Source organism: Passer domesticus, chromosome 3 (genome assembly GCF_036417665.1).
Source record: "Passer domesticus isolate bPasDom1 chromosome 3, bPasDom1.hap1, whole genome shotgun sequence".
NCBI lineage: Eukaryota > Metazoa > Chordata > Aves > Passeriformes > Passeridae > Passer > Passer domesticus.
Window position 1 is genome coordinate 5,330,627 of NC_087476.1, and position 21,337 is coordinate 5,351,963.

Sequence of the window (21,337 nt, forward strand, 5' to 3'; positions counted from 1 at the left end):
AACCACACCAAGTGCCCTGTTAGAAGTAAGCACAGGGGACTGATAGGGAGCAGGAGAAACACATTAACATAAAAGTCAATAAAAATAAATGATTCATCACTCACACCATCTGAGACTGAAACACAGACATCTAATTTTTATTATTTCTTATTGCTTTCATAAAATAATAGGTAGAGCTCCTAGGTGTTACGCAAAGCATCCATCTTAGCTGAGGTTCCTTTTTTATCACAAGAGCAGTTCAGACAGGCCCACTGGCCCTTGCAGAAGGGAGCAGAACCCTGTTATCTCTAGTAAACAGACTTTGGGATACACCTCCACAAAAAGTTTCTGTTTCAGCATTTAACCCCTGCTTTGTAACACTCATGCAATAAAAGCAGTCATGAAAGAGTGAAATTTTTAAGTGAAACATGCTCCTCTTCAACAAGTCATGCTTTAGCTGAACATAGCCTATCTGGATGTAATTATTTGGACTATTCTATTTAGAGGAAAGAAAAAAAGCTTATTCCTTCTAGTGTTACCTTCTATTGATGTTCTTTGTGTACTGGAAAGATTAAAAATACTGCCTGGTAATCAAGTAAGGTTTTAGAGAACAAAGTCTGTGAGATTTCAAATGGAGAAATAAAACACATTTATTTTAGAAAGAGACACTGTAGTATCAATCCACATTTACAAGAAATCAGCTAAGAGGCTGGTGGGGGTGATTTGGATGCAGTCAAGACAAAGGGGCAATGGGCAGAAAGTTCCACCTGAACAGGAGGCAGAACTCCTTCCCTGTGCAGTGACCAAGACCTGGAATGGATTGTCCAGAGAGGCTGTGGAGTGTCCCTCACTGGGGATATTCCAGAACTGCCTGGACACAATCTTGTGCCCTGTGCTTGAGAAGGGAGGTGGGACCAGATGAGCCATTCTGGTCCCTTCCAGCCTGACCCATTCTGTGATCTTATTGTTGCTATCTAAGGAGTCAGAAAATCCACTGAATGTTACTTCTCTCTGGAAGGTGAAGGAAGCTGTTTAAGGACTGCATGGACAAACTGCATTTTCTTGAATGAGCTTTCAACTTGAGGAGAGATAGGGGTCTGTTGACTCGAAGAATTGAGGTTAATGTTTAGTGAAAAATTGTTTCTTCTGCAACACCGCAAAAATGGGATTAATGTCAATGTTCTCAAAAAAAAACTTACCTCAAAGTTCAGGAGATGTAAGAAATGTTTCTGTCCCAGTGTGGAGGAAAGATGCACCTTATTCCACCTCCCTGGTCTCCACAGCTCTGTCTACAAGAAGAGCACACACCAAGAATAAAATTGAAGATTAATGTACACTCAAGTCATGCTTTGTAAATCCACTTTGACTGAGGAATCCTTGTAGTTCAGACTTCAGTGAACTGAGCTCAGAGTCTTAAATAACCTCAGCCTCTTGTAGGAGACATCCTGGACCTGATTTAACCTGTGTTGGCCAACAAACATGACCAAAAAGGGCACTTCCATTCACCTGTCCTATTTAGCCAGGTATTTTAGTAACTTCCTTTACCATGAAAACAATTGCTCTTGGAAGTTTCTATTTCTTCTGGAATATAAATAGAAAACACTCATAGATATCGTGCTGAGGGAGTGTAATTGGTGGTGCTGGTCTAGTGGTGAACCTGGCAGTGCTGGGTTAATTGTAGGACTTCACATTCTTAGAGGTCTTTTCCAACCTTAATGATTCCATGAGTCCATGATTTAAAAGGAAAACACTGCAGGTTAGATCAGGCACAGAAATGCACAGTGTGTGTCTGGTCAGTTGGATGCTACTCCTAATGATACTTTAGGGCATTCTGTAAGAATATTATTAAATGCATGTTCTTTCTCATTCTTTAGGTAAGATACTGCCCAAGCTACTTTTATTTCTTATTTTTATCATTCCAGAAACTCAAAATTCTGCCATAACTGTTCACATTTATTTATATAAAGTTTGTGATATGTCACCAACATCCTATTTAGATGGAAAGCTGGATTAAAAAAATCCAACAGCTATTTAAATGCCAAATATGTAAAGTTATTTAGTAGATCCAGGTGTGCAACAATATTTGTCAAACACCCTCACTCCTTCCTTTGCATCAATAGCCACCAGGACTGGGATAAAGCAAATAAGGAGAAAATTTTAGAAAATTTTCTAAAGAGGAACAGTTCAAGAAGTGTGCATTTTGATTGGCCTGTGCAGCAGCTGGTTGGACACACAAAGGCATTTGAAAGGAGATGTTGGAGGTGGCTGTTCCCCATCACCTGGAAAGCCTGTGTCAGAAAAAAGGCAATCAGGAAAAAGTGTGAATGACAGACAGACATGGCAATTGCTTCTGCTGGGAAATACATCAGAGCAAAATGTAGGACCTCCTATGTTAAAGTTTCCACTGTGATGTAGGACTGAAAGGTCCAGACCTCGTTTTCCTGATTTAACAGGACAGACATGCTGTACTCTCCACAGATGGTGTGACTGGATGTGTGTGTACCCACGGTATGGATATTCAACATTCTTCCTTTGGAAAGCCTTGAGGAGAATATCCAAAGCACCTGTCATTTCCTGAAGCAATGCCCAGACCAAATATGACACAGGCCAAAGCCCATCTCAGCAAGGAAAAACTAAGGCAGTAAGTCAGGCCAAACATGGTTTTCCCAAAAAGTCCAGTGAGGAAAATAGTCCAGTTCCACCCCTTGGATAAAGCATCCTCTTCCTGGCAGTTTGTGTTGTCAATCCTTTTAGCTTAAAGGTGGCAATATCTGAAGATAATTTGTGTCAGATTCAGCCTTATTAGTGGTCAGAGGGAAATGTTTCATTCATTTAGAAAAACAAATACTAGAGTCCATAAATATTGGAATATAATTACTTCAGTATTCCTATTTGTGTGTAAATCACCTGTACATGTCTAGGGCCATTCTGTGGCTGCTGGACATTAGTTCACCTCTCTGGGAAAGCTAAGTTATTCTTCCTGGCTAAGGAAAAAGGAAAAAGACATGGATGAATACTCTTCCAATACAGATTGTGTGCATCTGTGTGTACATACCCACATGAGATTTAAGACATAAAATAATAACCTCAGAAAAAGTCCTGATGGAATGGACTTGACACATTTTAAATTCTAAACACCATTAAAAGGCTCTTTTCCTGCTAAAATTTCAGCAGGGAATTTTTTTCTGCACCCCTAAAACATCTTAAGTTGCAATAAGGATTACATGTATGTCATGTGAGATCTTCACTAGGAAAAACTTTATGCAATGAATACACAGGATATTCATGGCTGAGCATGAGTAAAAAAAATCCAATGAACTTTGCTCATGAGTTTGTCCTTTTTAAATCACCTCCTGAGCAAATGTAGGAGCTCACAAGTCCTCACAATCAAAGCTGGCTGTATGTCCTATCCTGTGGTGCAGTAAGGATGAGTGATAGCATTTTAACAAAGCTCTGCTTCCTCTCTTTGAGCTGCTCAAATGAAATACAGTTGCTATGAAGGAAAAAACACACATGTGCTTATTTTAGCTTTGCCACTTGCAGGCTTGATTATGTGATAGACAAGAATTTTCTTGCTAAATACCTTGGTTTCCCTTCCAAATGCACAGACTCACTTTCAGGGACAAAAAGCTGTGAGAACTTTGAACTTAGTTTGGGTAATGGTCTAACTCTACTTTTATATTAGAAAAGCAATTAGACTCTCAAGAGCAAGAGATCATCCAACAGTAAACTATGTGAAATTTAATTTTCTCCTCTATTTGTGAGAAAGTTTACAAACTAAGCTTTTTAAACCATGTAATAGATTTGGTTTCTGACCTATTTCCATTGTCTGAGCTAAGGGGAATGTTAAAAAAGCAATCATTAAAATAAAAAAAATTGAGTTGCTCTCTTCAAATTCCTCTTTTTAGTAACTGCAGCTTTCCTTTGTAAGAATTATGAATATCCTTTTTACATTTAAATAAGTACAATAATTTCCTTTTTAAATAAAAGTTTACAAGTTACAAAGTGCTCTGAGAATGAGTACTTCACTTTAAAATAAAAAAAATATGTCTTCAGGTTGTTGAAAGAAATTCTCTTTGCTTATAACAGCCTATATGAAGAGAGGTGATTTTCCATGTTTTATTTACAATGCAAAATTATTTACTTTGTGGAAGAAGAGCTACAACTTGAAAAAATTATTGACTACAGGCAACAAAGTTGAAAGTCACTGCTCCTTACTATGTGCAGCAAAACAGGCTCTGTGATATTTTCTTAAAGGTTAATTCCTTTTAAAAATACATATAGGTAATGAGAAGTATGTCTGTGCCTGAATGAGCTGGTTGTTATTACAAACTGGAAAAAAAAACCCACATGCAAGCCAGTATTTCAGACACAGAAGTACCCTGGGAAATTGAAATCACTATATTGACCCATACTTTTTCCCTCCCATAGTGGGTGGGACAGTGTGTTCACGTTACTGTTTCTTTTTTTTTTTTTACTATATCACCCAGATCCACGGAATTAGCCAGCTCCTCTGAAGGCAAACACCCATTATCAAGCTGTCACAGCCACCTTCTCTCCAGCAATGCCTCCAGACTTTGACACCAACATGAAGTTCAAGTTCTCGATCCTGGCGCTTCTCCTGGAAGTGATTGTCATTATTTTGTTTGGAATATTTGTGGATTATGACTCAGATCCTTCTAAAATGTTATACCCATGTAAGTATTTCTGTCTAAGATTTATAGAAGCTGAAATTTCTTTAAACTGATGCTAAGCAAGATTTCTGAATAACTTATGAGACCTACTGATAGAGCTGGAAAAGAAAGTTGAGTTTTGGAGCAAACACATTTTTCTGAGATGTGAAAGCAGCAGGCTTCAAAGACAAATACAAATTGAGCAGATACAAAATTCTGCAAGAACCTCCCTGCTGAGAAGTTTACTGTTTTGGGAGAGAAGAGCCTGGGATATAGTTCTAGTGTTTGCACAGCAGGTTAAGACTTGGAGAACTGTGCATTGCTCTGAAAGTGTCCAGCATTTTCCAGAGACAGATGGGGGTGTTTCTTGCCAGCCCTTCTATCCTGATTAATGTATTAAATAATTAAAGTTAATAGAATGTTTCATTACTACCATCCAAGTTTGGAAAAGGTGTCTTATGAGAACATGGAAATTGAGATGCATATGCATATTGATATAAAATGTTTGTGAAACCGGGACTCCAAAAAGGGCCATAGTTTTGGTGACAAGGTGGATAACACCCCTGCTATCTTCCAAAGCAGTGGTTCCATTAGGCAGTAATGGTTTAGCCTGAAAATGTTTCTGTTGATTTGTTGCTCTGCAAATACTTGGTGAAGATCAGAAAAAGTTCTTGGCCTGAGAAGTAGTTATTCATTTCTCTCATGCATAGATATGACTATTGTGAATTAATAGAAAACAAAGTTTGCAGAGCTGCAAACTGTGTTTTCCTGGCAGTGTTGAAGGTTGGTTGTTCAGTTTTTCAGCTCTGAGGCCTCAATGACTTGTAGCCCTGTAGATTCCCTGTAGAAATTGTAGACTGCAATGTGCTTGATGAGGATCACAGAGTACACAACTCCCTGCCTGCAGGTGACACCTGTGTAATTTTGAATGTAATTTTGTAAGTTTGAACCCTCTTTTTCTCCCATCCTAACTGTCCTTTCAATGGCTGTTACAGGGGCATGTGAAATGAGGTTGGAGTAATTGTGTGTTGTGTATTCTCACAGAGAGCATTGTCTAGGTCAGAGAACAGCAAATGAGGGCATTGTTCAGCTCCAGATGCAAGTCTGCTGATGGACATTGGGGGCTAATTACTCACATTTAGGTTAGCTCCACTGAGATGTGGCAGTATCCCTGAGATGTGGTACCCTGGGCTGTGTCCACTGTCTGTAAGAGTTTGGCCATGCCACTGATGTTCATAGAGGCAAAGGAAAGTTTGGGTTGGAAGGGACCTTAAAGACACTCTCATTCCACCCCCCCTGCAATGGGCAGAGACACCTTCCACTATCCCAGGGTGCTCCAAGCCCCTTCCAACCTGGTCTCGGACATTTCCAGGGATGGAGCAACCACAGCTTCTCTGGACACCCTGTGCCAGGGCCTCCCCACCCTCACAGAGAAGAATTTCTTCCTAATAAACAATATAAATCTCTCCTCTTTTAATTTAAAACTGTTCCCTCTTGTCCTATCTTTATCTGACCATTTAAGAAGTCACTCTCCCACTTTTTATAAGCCCCTTCAAGTACTAGAAGGTGCTTCAAGGACTCCCCAGAGCTTTCTCTTCTCTAGGCTGAACAAATGCAGCTGTCTTAGCTGGTGTCATATTAAACTATCCCAATTGTATTGAACTATCCAAGTTCCTAAATTAGGTGGCCTTGTCTAGACAGTGTATTGGGAATTACTCTTGGTCCACTGTCACCCAGGAGGTGATTGTTGGCCTAGGCAAAAGTTATGCCCAAACCCACAGGAATAATTTGACAGCACAGGTAATTGTACTAACACAACAATACAGATCTTCAAATGTAACCTACCCAGTTAAATATCACCTATGCTTGTTTCTTCGTTAATATCAGTGTCTCAAAAGTGTGGGAGGAATTTCCTGCTGCCTCTCATGTCTCCCTGCACAGGCAGTGTATGACTGTGTTATTCCTGCACACTTGTCCCTCAGCTGCCCACACTATTGGCCTGTGAGCAGCCCTCTGGAATGGTTTGGGCTCATGCAAACTGGCCCCTTCACCTCCTGCCAGGCATGGCTTTAGGCACAGCATGGATAAGGGACTACTCTGAGGTGGGAACAGTGTTTTAGGAGAGAAGAACATATATTTCTTTTGGATAGGTTGTTCAGATTGCCAGTAGAGACATAAACCAAGCAAACACCATCGATGCCATATTGAATTTTTAGATGCTGGCCTCACAGAGGTCATTCCCAATAAAAATGGGAATAAAAGTACATTATAACAATACCTAGATTTTCACTTTTAGGACCCCTTACTCTCAAATTTATGTGTACAAAGTGGAAACAAAAGTATTTGTCTGAGGCAAACTGAGGTTCTGCCTCAGTTTCTCTGAGGACTTTCCAGAAATTTAATGCAATGGTCGTATAGGTGTATTAGGAAGTATCTTGAGCCAGGACTTCTCTTGAGTCCCTAAAATGATGGGTTCAAACTGCTTCCCATCCTATGCCTCAGGATGTTAACCCATGTGTACCTCAGAGATTTAGTTCTTTCACCCAGGAGGCAATTTATATTCTCAGGACTGCAGTGCAAGGCTTGATTTTGTATGCCTTAGACACCTCAGCACCATGAATTCAAGCTGTTTCAGTGGTTTTGGATAGAAGAAAACTAAAAATAATAGTGGAGGATCAGCATAGCTTTGCACTCAGGTAAGGAGGGCTAAGATGAGATCATTCCCAAAGCGTAGCTTTGCATTGTATCTATTTTTGGTGGGTACAAATACAGGCATGGCAAATTGAAATGGAAAATTTCAGTTGTGTTGTGCCACTGGAATGGGAGAACAAGGGGGTGGGGTGGTTCTTCAAGCACTGCAAGAGGATTTCTTTCATGCTGGCATCCTGTTTACATTGTCCTGTGAGCATCCATGACTCATGGCTTAGGAAAACTTATGCATTCCTCTTGTTCAGGGTTCTATGGTTGACAACTCTAGGCCAAGCAAGATCAGTTCTAGAGTATGTCACAAGCATCTTTGTGTTGAGACTGACCACCTTGCAGTGGAGGTAATATGATGGTCTTGCAGAATTCTGTGTAGTGGCTTTATCCAGGATCTGCTGGAGTGTTTTTCCCAGTCTTTATTTTCCTCTCTCCCAGAAGTGCTATGCTTTGTCAAACACAACTAGTCACTGAAACAGTTCAGTTCAAATCATGTGGTTTTCTTTATCATTTAAAGTCACTCCAGACCTACTCTTTAAAATCATGCATAAAAGACAGTTAAAGTTCAAGTACAGGCTAAACTAGAAGGAATTTGTCCTCAAGTCCCATGAATTAACCTAGTCTTAACCAGGACTTTAAATCATTTGTGTGAATAAGTTCAGACAGCTTTTAAATGTCCAGCCTGAACAGGAAGCAAAAGGGTTGGAGGTGTTTGTGAACCACCTGCATTTCTATAGAATCAGAGAATGGCCTGGGTTGGAAGGGACCTTAAAGTTCATCATCTAATCCCAAACCAACCCACGATGCTGTTTTTTAAATGCAAAGCAAAGGCTCTTATTGCTATTTCAGTGCTAGGGCGGGGTTGGAATATGACACTGCAAATATCAAAGAGTTTATTAGGAATCCCCAGTAAATTCTTATACTTCTGGGCCCTCTTTTGGCCAAACTTGGTAATGAAAAACTGATGAATACAAGTAATCGGAATTGCAACTTCAAGCCAAAAGTCACACTAACCAGCTCAGGTTTTTCATGCTTATTGGCATGCAAGAGCAATGAAATAAAAAATTTTAAAAACAGTCTCTCTATACTGGAGGTTCTTACCAACAGTGAAATCAGAAAAAAAAATTTGCAGTTACAGGACTCAAACCTGTCTGGTTTAGAGTCAATTAAATCAAATAAAGCTTTAAAGTAAAAAAAAAATATTTTAAAATATAAAGTATCCATGTTGTGGTGATAGACTCATTTTGTATAGAAACCATAAAAAAGAAAATTAAAGTCAAAATTCTAAAAAGTAGAAAAATAAATAATCATATTTTAACAAAATTCATATTTCAAAAAACAACCAAATATTTGAAGAAAGACTAATGGTTTGCTGATTAACTATATTAATTTTAAAATTTAAATTTTGCCTTAAAATTAACTTTTATCCATGTAAAAAGATCAATATCTTGGACAGTAATTTTTAAGGATCCCAAGGATTCCTTTGCACTGGGACACCTAGCACTCACCCAAACAAATCCCATGTACAATTTTGGAGTTAGTCAGAACACACTGGCTCTGACCACCTTTATTGGAAGGGGAACATAACTTTTCTGTAAGGACATGAAGCTGGGATGATGTTCCAGGTAGCTTCACAAAGAGAAGACAGTGCCAGGCACAAGTAAATTTGCAAGCATAGAGATCCAGTGGCTTTCCATAATGATATAGGAATCAATATAATCAATAACTGGGTGTGGCATTTTCCAGACATTCTGTTTTCAGCTGGTAGACTGGTCATGAAATGGGAAGAATGGATCACATGCATGACTGGAGTTTGGAACTCTTCTTTACTCAAACTGCCTTTGTCCCCAGATTTTCACCCTTCTCAGTCATTCTTCACAGTCTCTACATAGATGTGTTTTCCCTTCAGACTTTCAGGATGTCCATGTGATGATATTTGTTGGATTTGGTTTCCTGATGACTTTTCTGAAGAAATATGGATTCAGCAGCGTTGGTTTCAACATGCTCATTGCTGCCTTTGGTCTCCAGTGGGGAATTCTGATGCAAGGATTTTGGCATATGGAAAGTGGGAAAATTTATGTTAACATCGAAAGGTATTTGTGAATTCACAAAAATTGATATTTCTATGCCTAAAGATATCAGGAGAAGCCATAAACCTCAACACCTGTGGGGTCAGACTTGAACTAAATTTGATTAAGCCTTACTGTCCTTTTATCCACATCCTTCTGCCCTTCACTTCTGAGGCGACCACTCCTGGTGCACTAGGCCAAAGTTTGTGAAGAAATTTGAGGTGCTATATTATAAGTGGGAGGTGTGGGTCCTGTAGAGTGATTACCTTGAATCTCTGATGTTGTGGAAGCTGGAAGATTTCCAGCAGTAGCACAGCACATCCTGCCCCCAGCAGGCATGGAAGGATCTGTCTTTCCACAACTCATGGGGTCACAGAAGAAAGGCTGCAGCAGCATGTCTGTGCACTCACAAGGTTTTCTCACAAGGTTTTCTCTTACTTCTCAAGGAATGATTTCCATGAGCATCATTCTCCAGCAGGGTCTGAACACCAATCACAGAATAAGAGACCTCATGGGCAACTTCTCTAAGCACATTTAATGCCCCTCCTGCTCACCTGTCCTGCCTCTACCGAGGTCTCAGAGTGTTTTCCACATCTGCAGTTCTGTTTTATGAGAAAACTTGTAAACACTTTTGAAATGAACAGCATCAGAACATTACTGAGGAGAAAGCAGGAATGATACAAGTAGCTCCCTAATGCTTACAGGCAGGCATCTTTTGAGGGACCCACAGGCTAGTGCCTCTCTGTGCTCTAAGTTTTTGATCAATTTCTGGTTTTATTTACCTTTGTCAATCCCCAAAACATATTAACACTGGTCCTACCTGACAGCTCATGCAAAGATAGAGCACAGAGAGAGGTGTGCAAGGCTTCCAGGATTATATAAACCATCTGCCCAAAGACACACTGTCATCTTTGAAGCCTAGGTGGCAGTCAGGGCTGGAAATTGAGGGGCTGAAGCATGTCCAGAGGACAGAGGATCTGGAGAAGAGTCTGAAGCACAGGGGAGGAGCAGCTGAAGGAGCTAGGAAGGCTTGACCTGGAGAAAAGGAGGCTCAGGGGGGACCTTCTGGCTCTGCACAACTCCCTGACAGGAGGGGACATCCAGGGGGGAGTCAGGCTCTGCTCCCAGGGAATGAGTGAGAAGACAAGAAGAAATGGCCTGAAGTGACAAGAAGAAATCACACCAAGGGAGGTTTAGTTGGATATTAGGACAAATCTCTTCACAGAAAGGGTGGTCAGGCATTGGAACAGGCTGCCCAGGGAAGCTGTGGAGTCACCTGCCCTGGAAGTGTTTTAAAAAACCTGCAGATGTGGCACTGAGGGACATGGTTTAGTGGTGGACTTGGCAGTGCTGGGTAAAATAGTCTTAGAGACCTTTTCTAATCTAAATGATTCTGTGATTGGACTCAGTGGTCTCAGAGACCTTTTCCAAACTCAATGATTCTCTGATATCCATGGCATCCCTGCATATCCCCATACACTTCTCATCTGCCTTTTCATCATAATTCCAACCAGCTAAGCAGATGTATGATGTAAGTAGGAGGAAACCTTCTACACTTACTCTTCACTAGGTGGTAAGATCCTTACAAATCCATCTGGAAAAGTTTGATTTAATTTTTATCCATGAAGATCAACTTGATAATTTTGAATCTGAAGAGTTAAAGCTCTATAATTTTAATGATATTATTTTAATGGCATGTTGAGTATTACAGCTTTCAAACTGATTTTCTTTTATTTTTGTGTTTTGGGTTTTTGCTTTTGTTTTCTTTTTTTTTTTAACTTCAGCATGATAAACGCAGACTTCAGCACAGCAACTGCTTTGATTTCATTTGGAGCACTCCTGGGGAAAACAAGTCCCATTCAGATGCTTATCCTGACTCTCCTGGAGATCACCATGTTTGCATGCAATGAACACCTAGTTACCAAAGTATTCAAGGTACAACTATTTAGCAATCATTTTCTCTTTATAACAAATGCTTTCAGTTTGAAATACTTGCTTACTCTAGGGTCTGGTTTCTACCACAGAATTAAACCATTAAGTCCTCCAGACTTCTCATTCATCAGACCCTGGTCTTCATGCTGTATAAAATCTCAGGCATTATTTTGGGTCCCTGTTACAGGCCACAGATGTTGGAGCTTCGATGACTATCCATGCTTTTGGAGCTTATTTTGGTTTGGCTGCAGCTTTCGTCTTGTACCGTCCTGGTCTGACAAACAAACATGATAATGATGAATCCACCTACCACTCAGACATGTTTGCCATGATTGGTAAGTGATGTAATATTGAGAGCTGATCACCTCTTCATCCCTCTCCCATCCCTATTTTTTCTGATTACTTATTATTATGCTACATTAATTTTCCTAAGTACACTTCCGGAGGCAAATTTCTTTTACTCTCATGCATGCACTGTATTTTCAGTGGCACACATATTTTTACAATTTTTCCTTGCTTCCAAGGATGGAAAGATCAAATAAAATCTGTGTTTTCACTGTGCATTAGTGGTAACTTCCTTTCAGTTAAATCTTGTGCTTTTCAGCAGTACTTCCAAAGCAATTGTGCATAATTAAAAGGATTGAGTTGTGCCTGTCATGGTAATAAATGTCAGAAACCATATAGCTATCTGTCCATGAGAACTCTTCATAGACCAGTTCACCAGCTAAAACTTTCAGTTGATAGATGATAAAGGATTTGTGTGTGAATTGTGTTGCCTGTGCCTCCTGTTCTGGCTGGGGTTTCACAGTGGTGGTGAGCTCTGACAGTGACTGGGGTCATTAAAGGCTTCCAGTAAGATTTGACAAGAGACCATGTGTCAAAATCCCAGCTGCCAGTGTCAAAAGCTTCTGCATATTCTATTATTTCTTCCAGAATTTTGGCCATTCCATGTTTCTCATTAATCATTGACCTCATTTCTTGTAGCTCACTCTTTGGCCCCTGTGAATAAATAGCCTTGGCTTTGTTTTGACTTCTATTCCTGCAGGTACCCTGTTCCTTTGGCTTTTTTGGCCCAGTTTTAACTCTGCCATTGCAGAAGACCAGGTAACAGCCATTATCAACACTTACTACTCCTTGGCTGCCTGTACCGTCGTAACATTCGCCCTCTCCAGCTTGGTGGATAAAAGAGGCAAATTCAGTATGGTAAGAATCACATCCTAACCCTTTTTCAATCGAGGCAACCCTCTCCAATAAGGATGAGTAGGCAGATTCCCAGTGTCCATCTGTCTGTCCAGGCTATCTGGAGCCTTTCCCCATACTATGGCCAGAATTAGAGCTATTATACTTGTAAAACCTATAAAGTCTGATGAGAAGTGGCTGAGGGAGCTGGGGGAGGGGCTCAGAAGAAAAGGAGGCTCAGGGAGGATCTTTTCATTTTCTACAAGTCCCTGAGGAGGAAAGGTTCAACGAGGTGGGGCTTGGTCTCTTCAAATACCAAGTGACAGAATGAGAGGAAACAGCCTCAAGTTGCATCAGGGCAGATTTAGACTGGATATTAGGAGAAATTTCTTCACAGAAAGGGTTGGAAAGCAGTGTAGTGGACTGGAAACATGGTGGTTGTGCTGGTTTGATGGTTGGAATTTTTAATCTCAAAGGTCTCTTCAAGCCTTAATGATTCTGTGATTATTCTCCCTCATTCACAGAACCTGCTGGACCATAGAGACATTAGTCCAGGGTTCAGGTGGACTTTTGAATCTTATTCCAAAAATGTTCCTACTTGAGTTTCCTTATTATAACAGCCAAAATAGGTGTCTCAAGGAAATGACCCATTCCCTGGAAATTTCAGTGCAGTTGCACAACAGACAAAACCAAACCAGCTTCTATCCCCTCGCCCTAAAATCCAGCAGCTGCAGTTATTTGTCTGAGCCCAGCATGTGCAAGAGAGCCTTGAGGGGCACTCAGCCCTAAAACATGCTACTGGCTCTCATCTGCCACCTCTGCCTCACTGTGTGTCCCCTGTGCAGGTTCTCATTCAAAATGCCACCCTGGCAGGAGGAGTGGCCGTGGGTACCTGTGCTGACCTGGAAATCCATCCTTTTTCTGCCATGTTCATTGGGGTCATTGCAGGAATTGTCTCTGTCCTTGGGTTTCAGTTCCTGACTGTAAGTATTGGGGACCCAGCTCTGCTCCCATTTTTTATTTCTCTTTGGCTTTTCTGGAGCTCCCTTGGTTTGCTACAAAGGGAGGATAGATACAGTAAATCCAGGTAATAGTGATTTTAATAATGATTTGATTCTTGTACTTATGCTCTTTCTTTTGTATATCCATCTAGGATCATGGAAAATTATAAACTCACTCTAAACTTCCTATTTCTCCTCATTTCAGCCTGTGATGGCATCCAAGTTGAAAATTCAAGACACTTGTGGAGTTCACAATTTACATGGTTTACCTGGAATTCTGGGGGGAATTGCTGGCATCATAGTGACTGCGATAAAAATGGAAAGTAGGTGAGTTACAGAGAGATGAGAGAAAAACGTTTTTTGATTTTGGAAGGTCTATTGTAATTTGCTACCATCTTTAGATCTAATTATTGGGGGTTTTTTTCAGAAATGCATAATTGATTTGATGTCAGGTACTGTATTCTCATTTAACTTGGGTTCTTCCTAAACTCCTGCCTTTAAGACACTGCTTAAATGCCAAGTTTGTTACAGATTAAAAGATCAAATAAAAATAAGTAAATTAAAACATCATAGAGAAACAGCACACTGAACCATTCAAACATAGAAAAACCTTTATTATGACTCTACAATTACAATGTTGGTATTTGTAAGATTAAAAAAAAAAAAAAGAAGAAGAAAAAAAGGCAAAATGGCTTTTTTCCACTGTCTCATAAGACTCCAAAAAGATGAAATGCTGGTTGTTTTGACAACGGGGAGTATTCGCTAATGACTTACAGGACATTAATAACCTTCTCAAATAACTTGTTTTCATCTGTAGCCTAAAACAAAGTTAAATTAAAGTAATGAGTTCCTTCTAGTACACAGCAATGGCAGGATTTTTGGACTCAATGTTCTTGGAGATCTTTTCCAACCATAAAGATTCTAGGATATTTTCCTATCAGTCACCTTGTCCAGCATGCAGCAACTGCAAGTTGTAAGAATGATCATCAGTCTCAAAGTGTAACAATTTTTTGATAGGCAATGGTTTGGTTTTTTACCCTTTCCAGGAATGGTCACCCGCTTACTCCTGCCATGCAGGCTGCTGCCCTGGGAAGTACACTTGGAATTGCAATTGTGGGAGGAGCACTCACAGGTCAGTGTGATGCTTATATGACTAAAAACATATGTGAATTTAGAGGTTTCTCCATGGAGAACTTAAATGCATCAGCAATTTTGTGTGAATAATACAAAATTGAAATAATGGGTCCCAACGCCAGAAACTCAAATATGGAAAAAACAGTTTTCCAATGTTTTTGTCTTCAAATGAAGTTCAGGTTTGCCAGGAAGAATTTCTTCACTGAAAGGGTGGTCAGGCATTGGAAGGGGCTTCCCTGGGAAGTGGTGGAGTCCCTGTCCCTGGAGGTGCCCAGGGAGTGACTGGATGTGGCACTCAGGGCTCTGGTCTGCTTGACAAAGATGGTGTTTGGTCCACCACTGGACCTGATGATCTTGGATATATATCTCACTGAATACATGCTCCAAAGATACTGAGTTTTACATCTATAAGAATAATTAGGTGTTGTTCTGGAAGGAATTCTTCTCCAGATTCAGACACTTCAAATTCTGAACAGAAACTAGTTTGAGACCTACTCAATGAGGTGTCATGCATTTCCATGAGTTTGTGAATACTTCCAAACAAACAAACAAAAAATCAGGCTGAAAGAGAAAATTTTGGTCTGAAATCTGGTCAATTAAAAGCAAGCTGTTATTTATGTTCTTATTTATGTTTGTATGAAGAAATCTGCATCACTCTCAGAATAATTGGCCTGATGTCCCCAGGATGGTTGGGCATTTCTGTAGATGAGGAAATCAGGCAGAAAACTTAGCTAGATGTGTAGGGCACAGCTGAGGGACATTCATTTGGTCATTTCCTTCATTTTTTAAACCTCTGATGCTGGTTTTCCTGCAGGTGCTATTCTAAAGATCCCCTTCTTGGGACAAGTATCTGACCAGAACTGCTTTGATGACTCTGCTTATTGGGAGGTAAGACACAACCTCCTTTTATTTTCATTATATTGGAGTATGTACAGTCACTGCAGCCCTGCTCTCCTGGGCTTTGTTATTTGCACACGAGTCAGAAACGCTGCCTCTTCAAAATTCAAAAATCCTCCTCTACTTCAGGCTGTGAATTTATCAAGGCCAGGCCACCTTCAGGATAATTTTTGGCCCTCTTAGGTGATCATGCCTTTTTCATTGGACTCGCCTTGAACAAAAAGCAGAAAGAGAGACAACAAATTCATATCACAGTGGAGGCCTTTATCTCTCTCTTACATGCTTGCTGTATCAGGTATCCTCTTCCTTATCAGAGATTGATGACTTATTGCTAATTTAGGCAATCTGAACTTTATCATTTTATGCCAGGACAAACCCAAAAAGAATATATACTTCCTTGTAAATAAAGAGTGAAGTTAAAGGAAATTTTATTAGTTTTTTCAATAAATTAAACTCCTTCTTCTATGACAAAAACCCTGAGTTCATCCCTCAGTGTCCAGAATTGATGGCTCATGTCAGGTTGTGTCAATGTTAATAAACAGACATATAATATATACAAATAGAATTACATTCTCAGCACATTTTAGTCTTTTTTTGTGGCGAAAGCAAATATATGTATCCTTAACTGAGCCCCATTTTGTTTTTTATGGCAGGTTCCAGAGGAGGAACTAGTACCTGAAATTCACTCCAGCCACCGTGATGAGCACAGCAGATTTGAAGCTGCCATGTAGAAAAATAACTATGCTGTAGAATTTCTCCTAATGATGCCCTTTTCTGTTTCTAATGCTAAGAAAAAATTAAACAATATCTAAGTATTGTCCCAACCACACCAGGTTTTCAAGAAAAGGCTGAAGATATTTTTGCAGAAGAAAACAAGTTTGATTTTAGATTACTTAGTCATTATGCCAAGCTCAGGTGGATAAATTAGGTCCTTCTAATATATTTTTTCATCAGAAAAAGGCACCACAAATCACTCTTTGAAATTATGTATATCTTTTGTTGTCACAGACAGTAATATAGCTGTTGTAATAAACTTTGGGTTTCAAGATTATTACAGGACAATATATTTAATTGTGAGATTTCTGAGTTACATCCTTCAACTGTATAGGGGTAATCAAGAAGAAATTAATTGATTTTTTTTTATATGGATTTGAACAAACTTTTCACCAGAGTATTCCAGCTTAAATTTTTGAGAAAGTGAGTTGTCCTGTTTTCCAGTGGAGGAGAAAACATGCTGTATTTTGAAGTTTGATTATGACAGGAAGCAAAATGTTGAAATAATTCTTATGGCAAAGCACAGAATACAGTGATTGATAAGGCAATATGAGTGTCAAGATTCATTGTTAATATGTTTATTGAAAGGGAAAAGAAAGTGAAATTGTAAAAAAGTTTATTATTTTCATAGATGTATTTATTTATTGTCATAGATTTAGTTAGTTTTAAGGATATAATAAGGGAACTGAGTAGGAGCTAAGAAAACCAAGTGATTGCGTGATAGGTCTTATTCTATTCAACAGTAATAAGTGGATTGTAGCAGTGTTAATGGCAAGAAATGTAACCTGAACTAATGCCAGCTCCAGAAAAACACGAATTGTTTGGAACTGATTGGAAAGCAATTATGTTCAACCTACAGAAGACTCAGCAGACAACTTCCATGGGGTGAGCCACTGACTCAGAAGTCACTTTCTCCTAAAAGAAGTGAAAGCCAAAAGAAGAAAACTGAAGCTAAATTAAGGAAAAGTAACTTCCTCGGAGAAGTGGTGACAGAGGCTGCTCAGTTCAGAGACCAAAATTGAGGTAGCTGAAGGAATTCCATGAGGTGCCTTCGTGCATGGGACAATCCATTGAGAGACAATGGATGGGAAGTGGAGATCAAGCAGAAGGAACACAGTGCCTCAGTCCATCATTCATGCAAAACTACTGCTGATGTCTGAATAACAGGCCAAAGAGGGTGAACTTTCAACCTTTATTTTAATACTAGGATCTTATTTCAAGTCTTACTTATCAGACTTAAGGGGAAAACTCCTCTCATATAAAATAGCACATGCATTTTCATTTCTGCTGATGTATTTTTCCTTGAAAATCTTTAGAAAGATACTAGGTAGGGCTGTCCCATATGTTGTACCTGCTGTATACTGCTACATATGTCAGATTTCTATGAATAAAAATAAACTTTTGTATCACACTTTAGTTCAGATAAACTCTTTTGCAGATGTGCAATGACTGACTCTCTTCTACCTTGTTGGCTGTAAGATGACCTTTATTCTCTCAGAGCTGTCACACATTCATTTTTGTAAAAATTGGGGAAGCGTTTAACAATGTAAATATTGCATTTGTAAAAATTTTAGCAGTATTTTGTGCATAATGTATGGAGTGTGGAAGTACTTGAAAAAGATTCCATCTCTGATCAGCCTGTAAAAAGCTTATATTCCATACATGATTTTCACCCCTCAAATTCCTGCTTGGGAGTTCAGAGGGTCTTTCATTCACCTTAAAGGGGTGTGAGGTAATTTCACTAGTTTTGAGTGCTGACCACAGGAATTCCTGAGTTAGGAAGCACCACCTACTGGCAGCAAACTAATTATTTGAATTATAGAATCCTTAAGGTTGGAAAATACTTCCAAGATCATCAAGTCCAGCCTTGGATGGATTATAATCATGGACAGTAAATCACATTGAGAATTCCATGTCTACTCACTTATTGAACATTTCCAGGGATGATGACTCCCCTGCTTCCCTGGGAAGCTTGTTCCAGTGGTTAACCACTCTTCCGGTGAAAAATTTTTTCCTAATATCCAACCTAAACCTTCCTTGGTGATGGATGCCCTCAATAATAACATTTAGGGGTTCTTTTAAAGTCCAAAAGGGAAAAAATGAACTATACCTTTTTGTTCTCCAGTTTTCGTTATAATCTTTCCATAGTAATCCATACCCTCATCCTCTCAGTATTCATTGTCCCCAAACTTATTTTTCAGAAGATTCCTCCATCAGAGAAACCATTCCCTTAGGTTCTGTCAAAAAACAGAGTAGAGAGATGAATCCCTTTATCTTACTAGAGCTTTAAATGTTTTTTTTTCCATGTGGCTTTTTACCCTAATTGCTCACGTCCACATTGCAGATGCCAGTGTCATTTGGTTTTCTGGCTTAGGGCATTTTTTTGGTTGGTTATTTCCCAATTAATCGAAGCTTTGATTAGCTTGAATCAGCTGAGCTTCATTAATAATTAGTTACAACTTCTGTGAAATACATGACTGGATGTTTAAAAGACAGAAGCTGAAAATATTTTACTAAAAACCCTTTTGTTCTTCCATGAGAAAGCCTTACACTGGCAAGAAAAGAAAGTAAGGAGTTAAATAAGACATGGAGTGGAGGATGAGCTTAAAGGATGGGACTGAAAATTAAACAAAAGTTAAAGTACAACTACTCTAAATTTGAGGCTCGCAATATCAGCATTTCTTGTCTTTCTCATAAAAGACTGGCAATGTTTTATCCCTTCCAACAACAACTCAGCACTCTTCCTGTCTTACCTTTGTTCTCACTTTGAATTTTTTTACATTTAGAGAGCTTAAATAATGCATTGTGGGGTGGGTATTTTTGTTTGTTTGTTTGTTTTTGGGTTTTTTTAAATGAGTAAAACTTAAATGATATCTTCTTTAAACTAACTAAAGGTCAAGCTTACTTTAAACTAACTAAAGGTCAAGCTTATTTGTCAGCCTTTTTCAGAATACCAGTGGGTGATCATAGCTTTGAAGGCTGTTATATAGTTCTCCATTCCTACCTCAGAGCAGTATCTTTATATTTTATTACTGAAAAGAAAATGTATTTGAAAGCCATTGACTGAATATTTGCTTACAAAATTTCTTTTAACATTTGTGCTCAAATCTGCTGCTGAATAAATGCATTAATTGAATGATCAGATGACCAGCTGCATTTGTTTGACATTTCTTGGGGATGTCTTCTTTCTCTTACTGGGATCAGTTTTTCTCAAAATATATTAACAAAATATGTCTCTTCTTGCCAAAGGAGAGCTCTTCCTATTCTTCTCAAGCCTCCTGCAAAATGTCCACCTTTCAGCTCCCTCTCAGTTCCTTGCTGTTAGTTGAATTCTAGATATATGTGACATTTTCAGTACCTTTTACCCACCCTGGAAAAGTGAAGTAGAATCAGGCAAACTGGAGCACAGCTGGACACTGGCCCTGGACTTCTTCCAGGCAGGTGAAATGTCCTCGTCTCTCCTCTGGAGCCCCTGGGTCAGCAGCAGGCTCAGGGTGAGCCAGACCAAGAGCAGGCTTGCTCAAGCCCCTCTCCCAGCCTTGCTCAGACCCCTCTCCCAGGCTTGCTCAAGCCCCTCTCCCAGGCTTGCTCAAGCCCCTCTCCCAGGTTTGCTCAGGCCCCTCTCCCAGGCTCCCAGCCATGTGCAAGGGCTCTTTCCCTCTAGGTCTCTGCACCCCCATTCCCAGGGGAATTCCCCCATTCCCTCCTCTCCTCTGCCTCTGGCCATGTCTCTGCAGGGACCCTGGGAGAGAAGGACAAGGGGCTCAGCCTTGAGGCACCTCACCTCACACAACCTTCAGGTTCTGGCCTCTACACCACATGCAACTTAGTGTTCAAGATTTCTGCTGGAAAACTCTTCCAAACACTGTCCTGTGGGCTGTGACTCAACTTTTCTGTCCAGTCTTCCCCTTGGCCTGTTCTTTCAACATCTCTTCCTCTGCTGTTCACTCTGAGGCACCTGAGTTAGGCTGTACCTCAGCCCCCTGTCCTCAGCCAACAGAGGATGATTTTTCCCAGTGCTGTGTCCAGTTCTGGGATTCCCAGTACCACTGAGATACGGACAGACTGGAGAGAGTCCAGAAAAGGGCCACAAAGATGCTGGGGTGATTGCAACATCTCTTATATGAGGAAACACAGAGAGGTGGGAGTTCAGCCTAGAGGAGAGAAGGCTCAGCAGGATCTTATCAGTACAAACACCTGGGGGAGGATCAAATAAGTCAGAGCCAAACTCTCCTCAGTGTCTGCCCAGTGCCAGGGCCAGAGGCCATGGGCACACACATGAAACACAGGAGGTTCCCTCTGAACATCAGGAAACACTTTTATATTATAAGAGTGACTAAGCACTGGCACAGGTTGCCCAGGAGATGTTGAGTCTCCCTGCTTAGGGTCATATAATTTTTTAGGTCCTTGGAGATGTTCAAAACCTGTCTGGACATAGGCTGGGGCAAGTGGCTCTTGGTGACCCAGCTTGAAAGGGGGATTGAACCAGACAAATTCCAGAGTCCCCTCCAGCCTCAATAATTCTGTGATTTCAAATTCCCAATGAATTCAATGGAATCAAAGTTATGCCACCCATAAACAGTTTTGTGAGGAAACAGCCGTGAAAATCAGTGAGAAGCATGGGAGAATGCAATCACACACAATCTAAAAACAGGAAAGGCACCCCGTTTCCTCAAACATGCAAACCTTGAGAAAAAAGTGTAATGACTGATATGATTTGTTAGAAGCCTGAATTAATTTAGAGGGTTGCAGGGCCGGAAACTGAGCTTGTCTTGCTCAGCAGCAACTATTTCTGCAGAAAGAGTCAGCTTACATACACATTACATCATTCACTAAGACTGAAGCCAGAATTAATGTAGAGGATTGTGAGTTGCCAGGGAAACAGAATAGAGATTCCAAGTGTACATCTACGACCGCAAATCTGCAGCAACAATTTCTGTAGGCGTGATTCAGCTTATAAGCATTCATACGCTAAACGTGCCATTCATACTAAGATTTA

General features: G+C 40.0%; 1 protein-coding gene and 1 long non-coding RNA gene across 3 annotated transcripts; one reads left to right on the plus strand and one right to left on the minus strand.

The window, feature by feature from the left end:
• The first annotated feature begins 4,464 nt into the window (after positions 1-4,464).
• Positions 4,465-16,615, plus strand: RHAG (Rh associated glycoprotein). 2 transcript variants are annotated; one of them, XM_064411651.1, is made up of 10 exons: positions 4,465-4,676; positions 9,262-9,445; positions 11,206-11,356; positions 11,541-11,688; positions 12,399-12,556; positions 13,378-13,515; positions 13,739-13,860; positions 14,580-14,665; positions 15,482-15,555; positions 16,218-16,615. In XM_064411651.1, the coding sequence occupies exons 1-10, from the start codon at positions 4,544-4,546 to the stop codon at positions 16,293-16,295; spliced, it is 1,272 nt and encodes a 423-aa protein (XP_064267721.1). In that variant the 5' UTR covers positions 4,465-4,543; the 3' UTR covers positions 16,296-16,615. The 2 variants fall into 2 exon arrangements, with proteins under 2 accessions (XP_064267721.1, XP_064267723.1); XM_064411653.1 differs by lacking the exon at positions 4,465-4,676 and adding an exon at positions 7,581-7,699.
• LOC135295868 (uncharacterized) lies at positions 14,232-20,307 on the minus strand. The gene is made up of 3 exons (XR_010357929.1): positions 20,123-20,307; positions 18,449-18,575; positions 14,232-15,775 (listed from the first exon to the last, which is right to left on the minus strand). It is a non-coding gene; the product is annotated as an uncharacterized LOC135295868 (long non-coding RNA).
• Between the last annotated feature and the right edge of the window lie 1,030 nt (positions 20,308-21,337).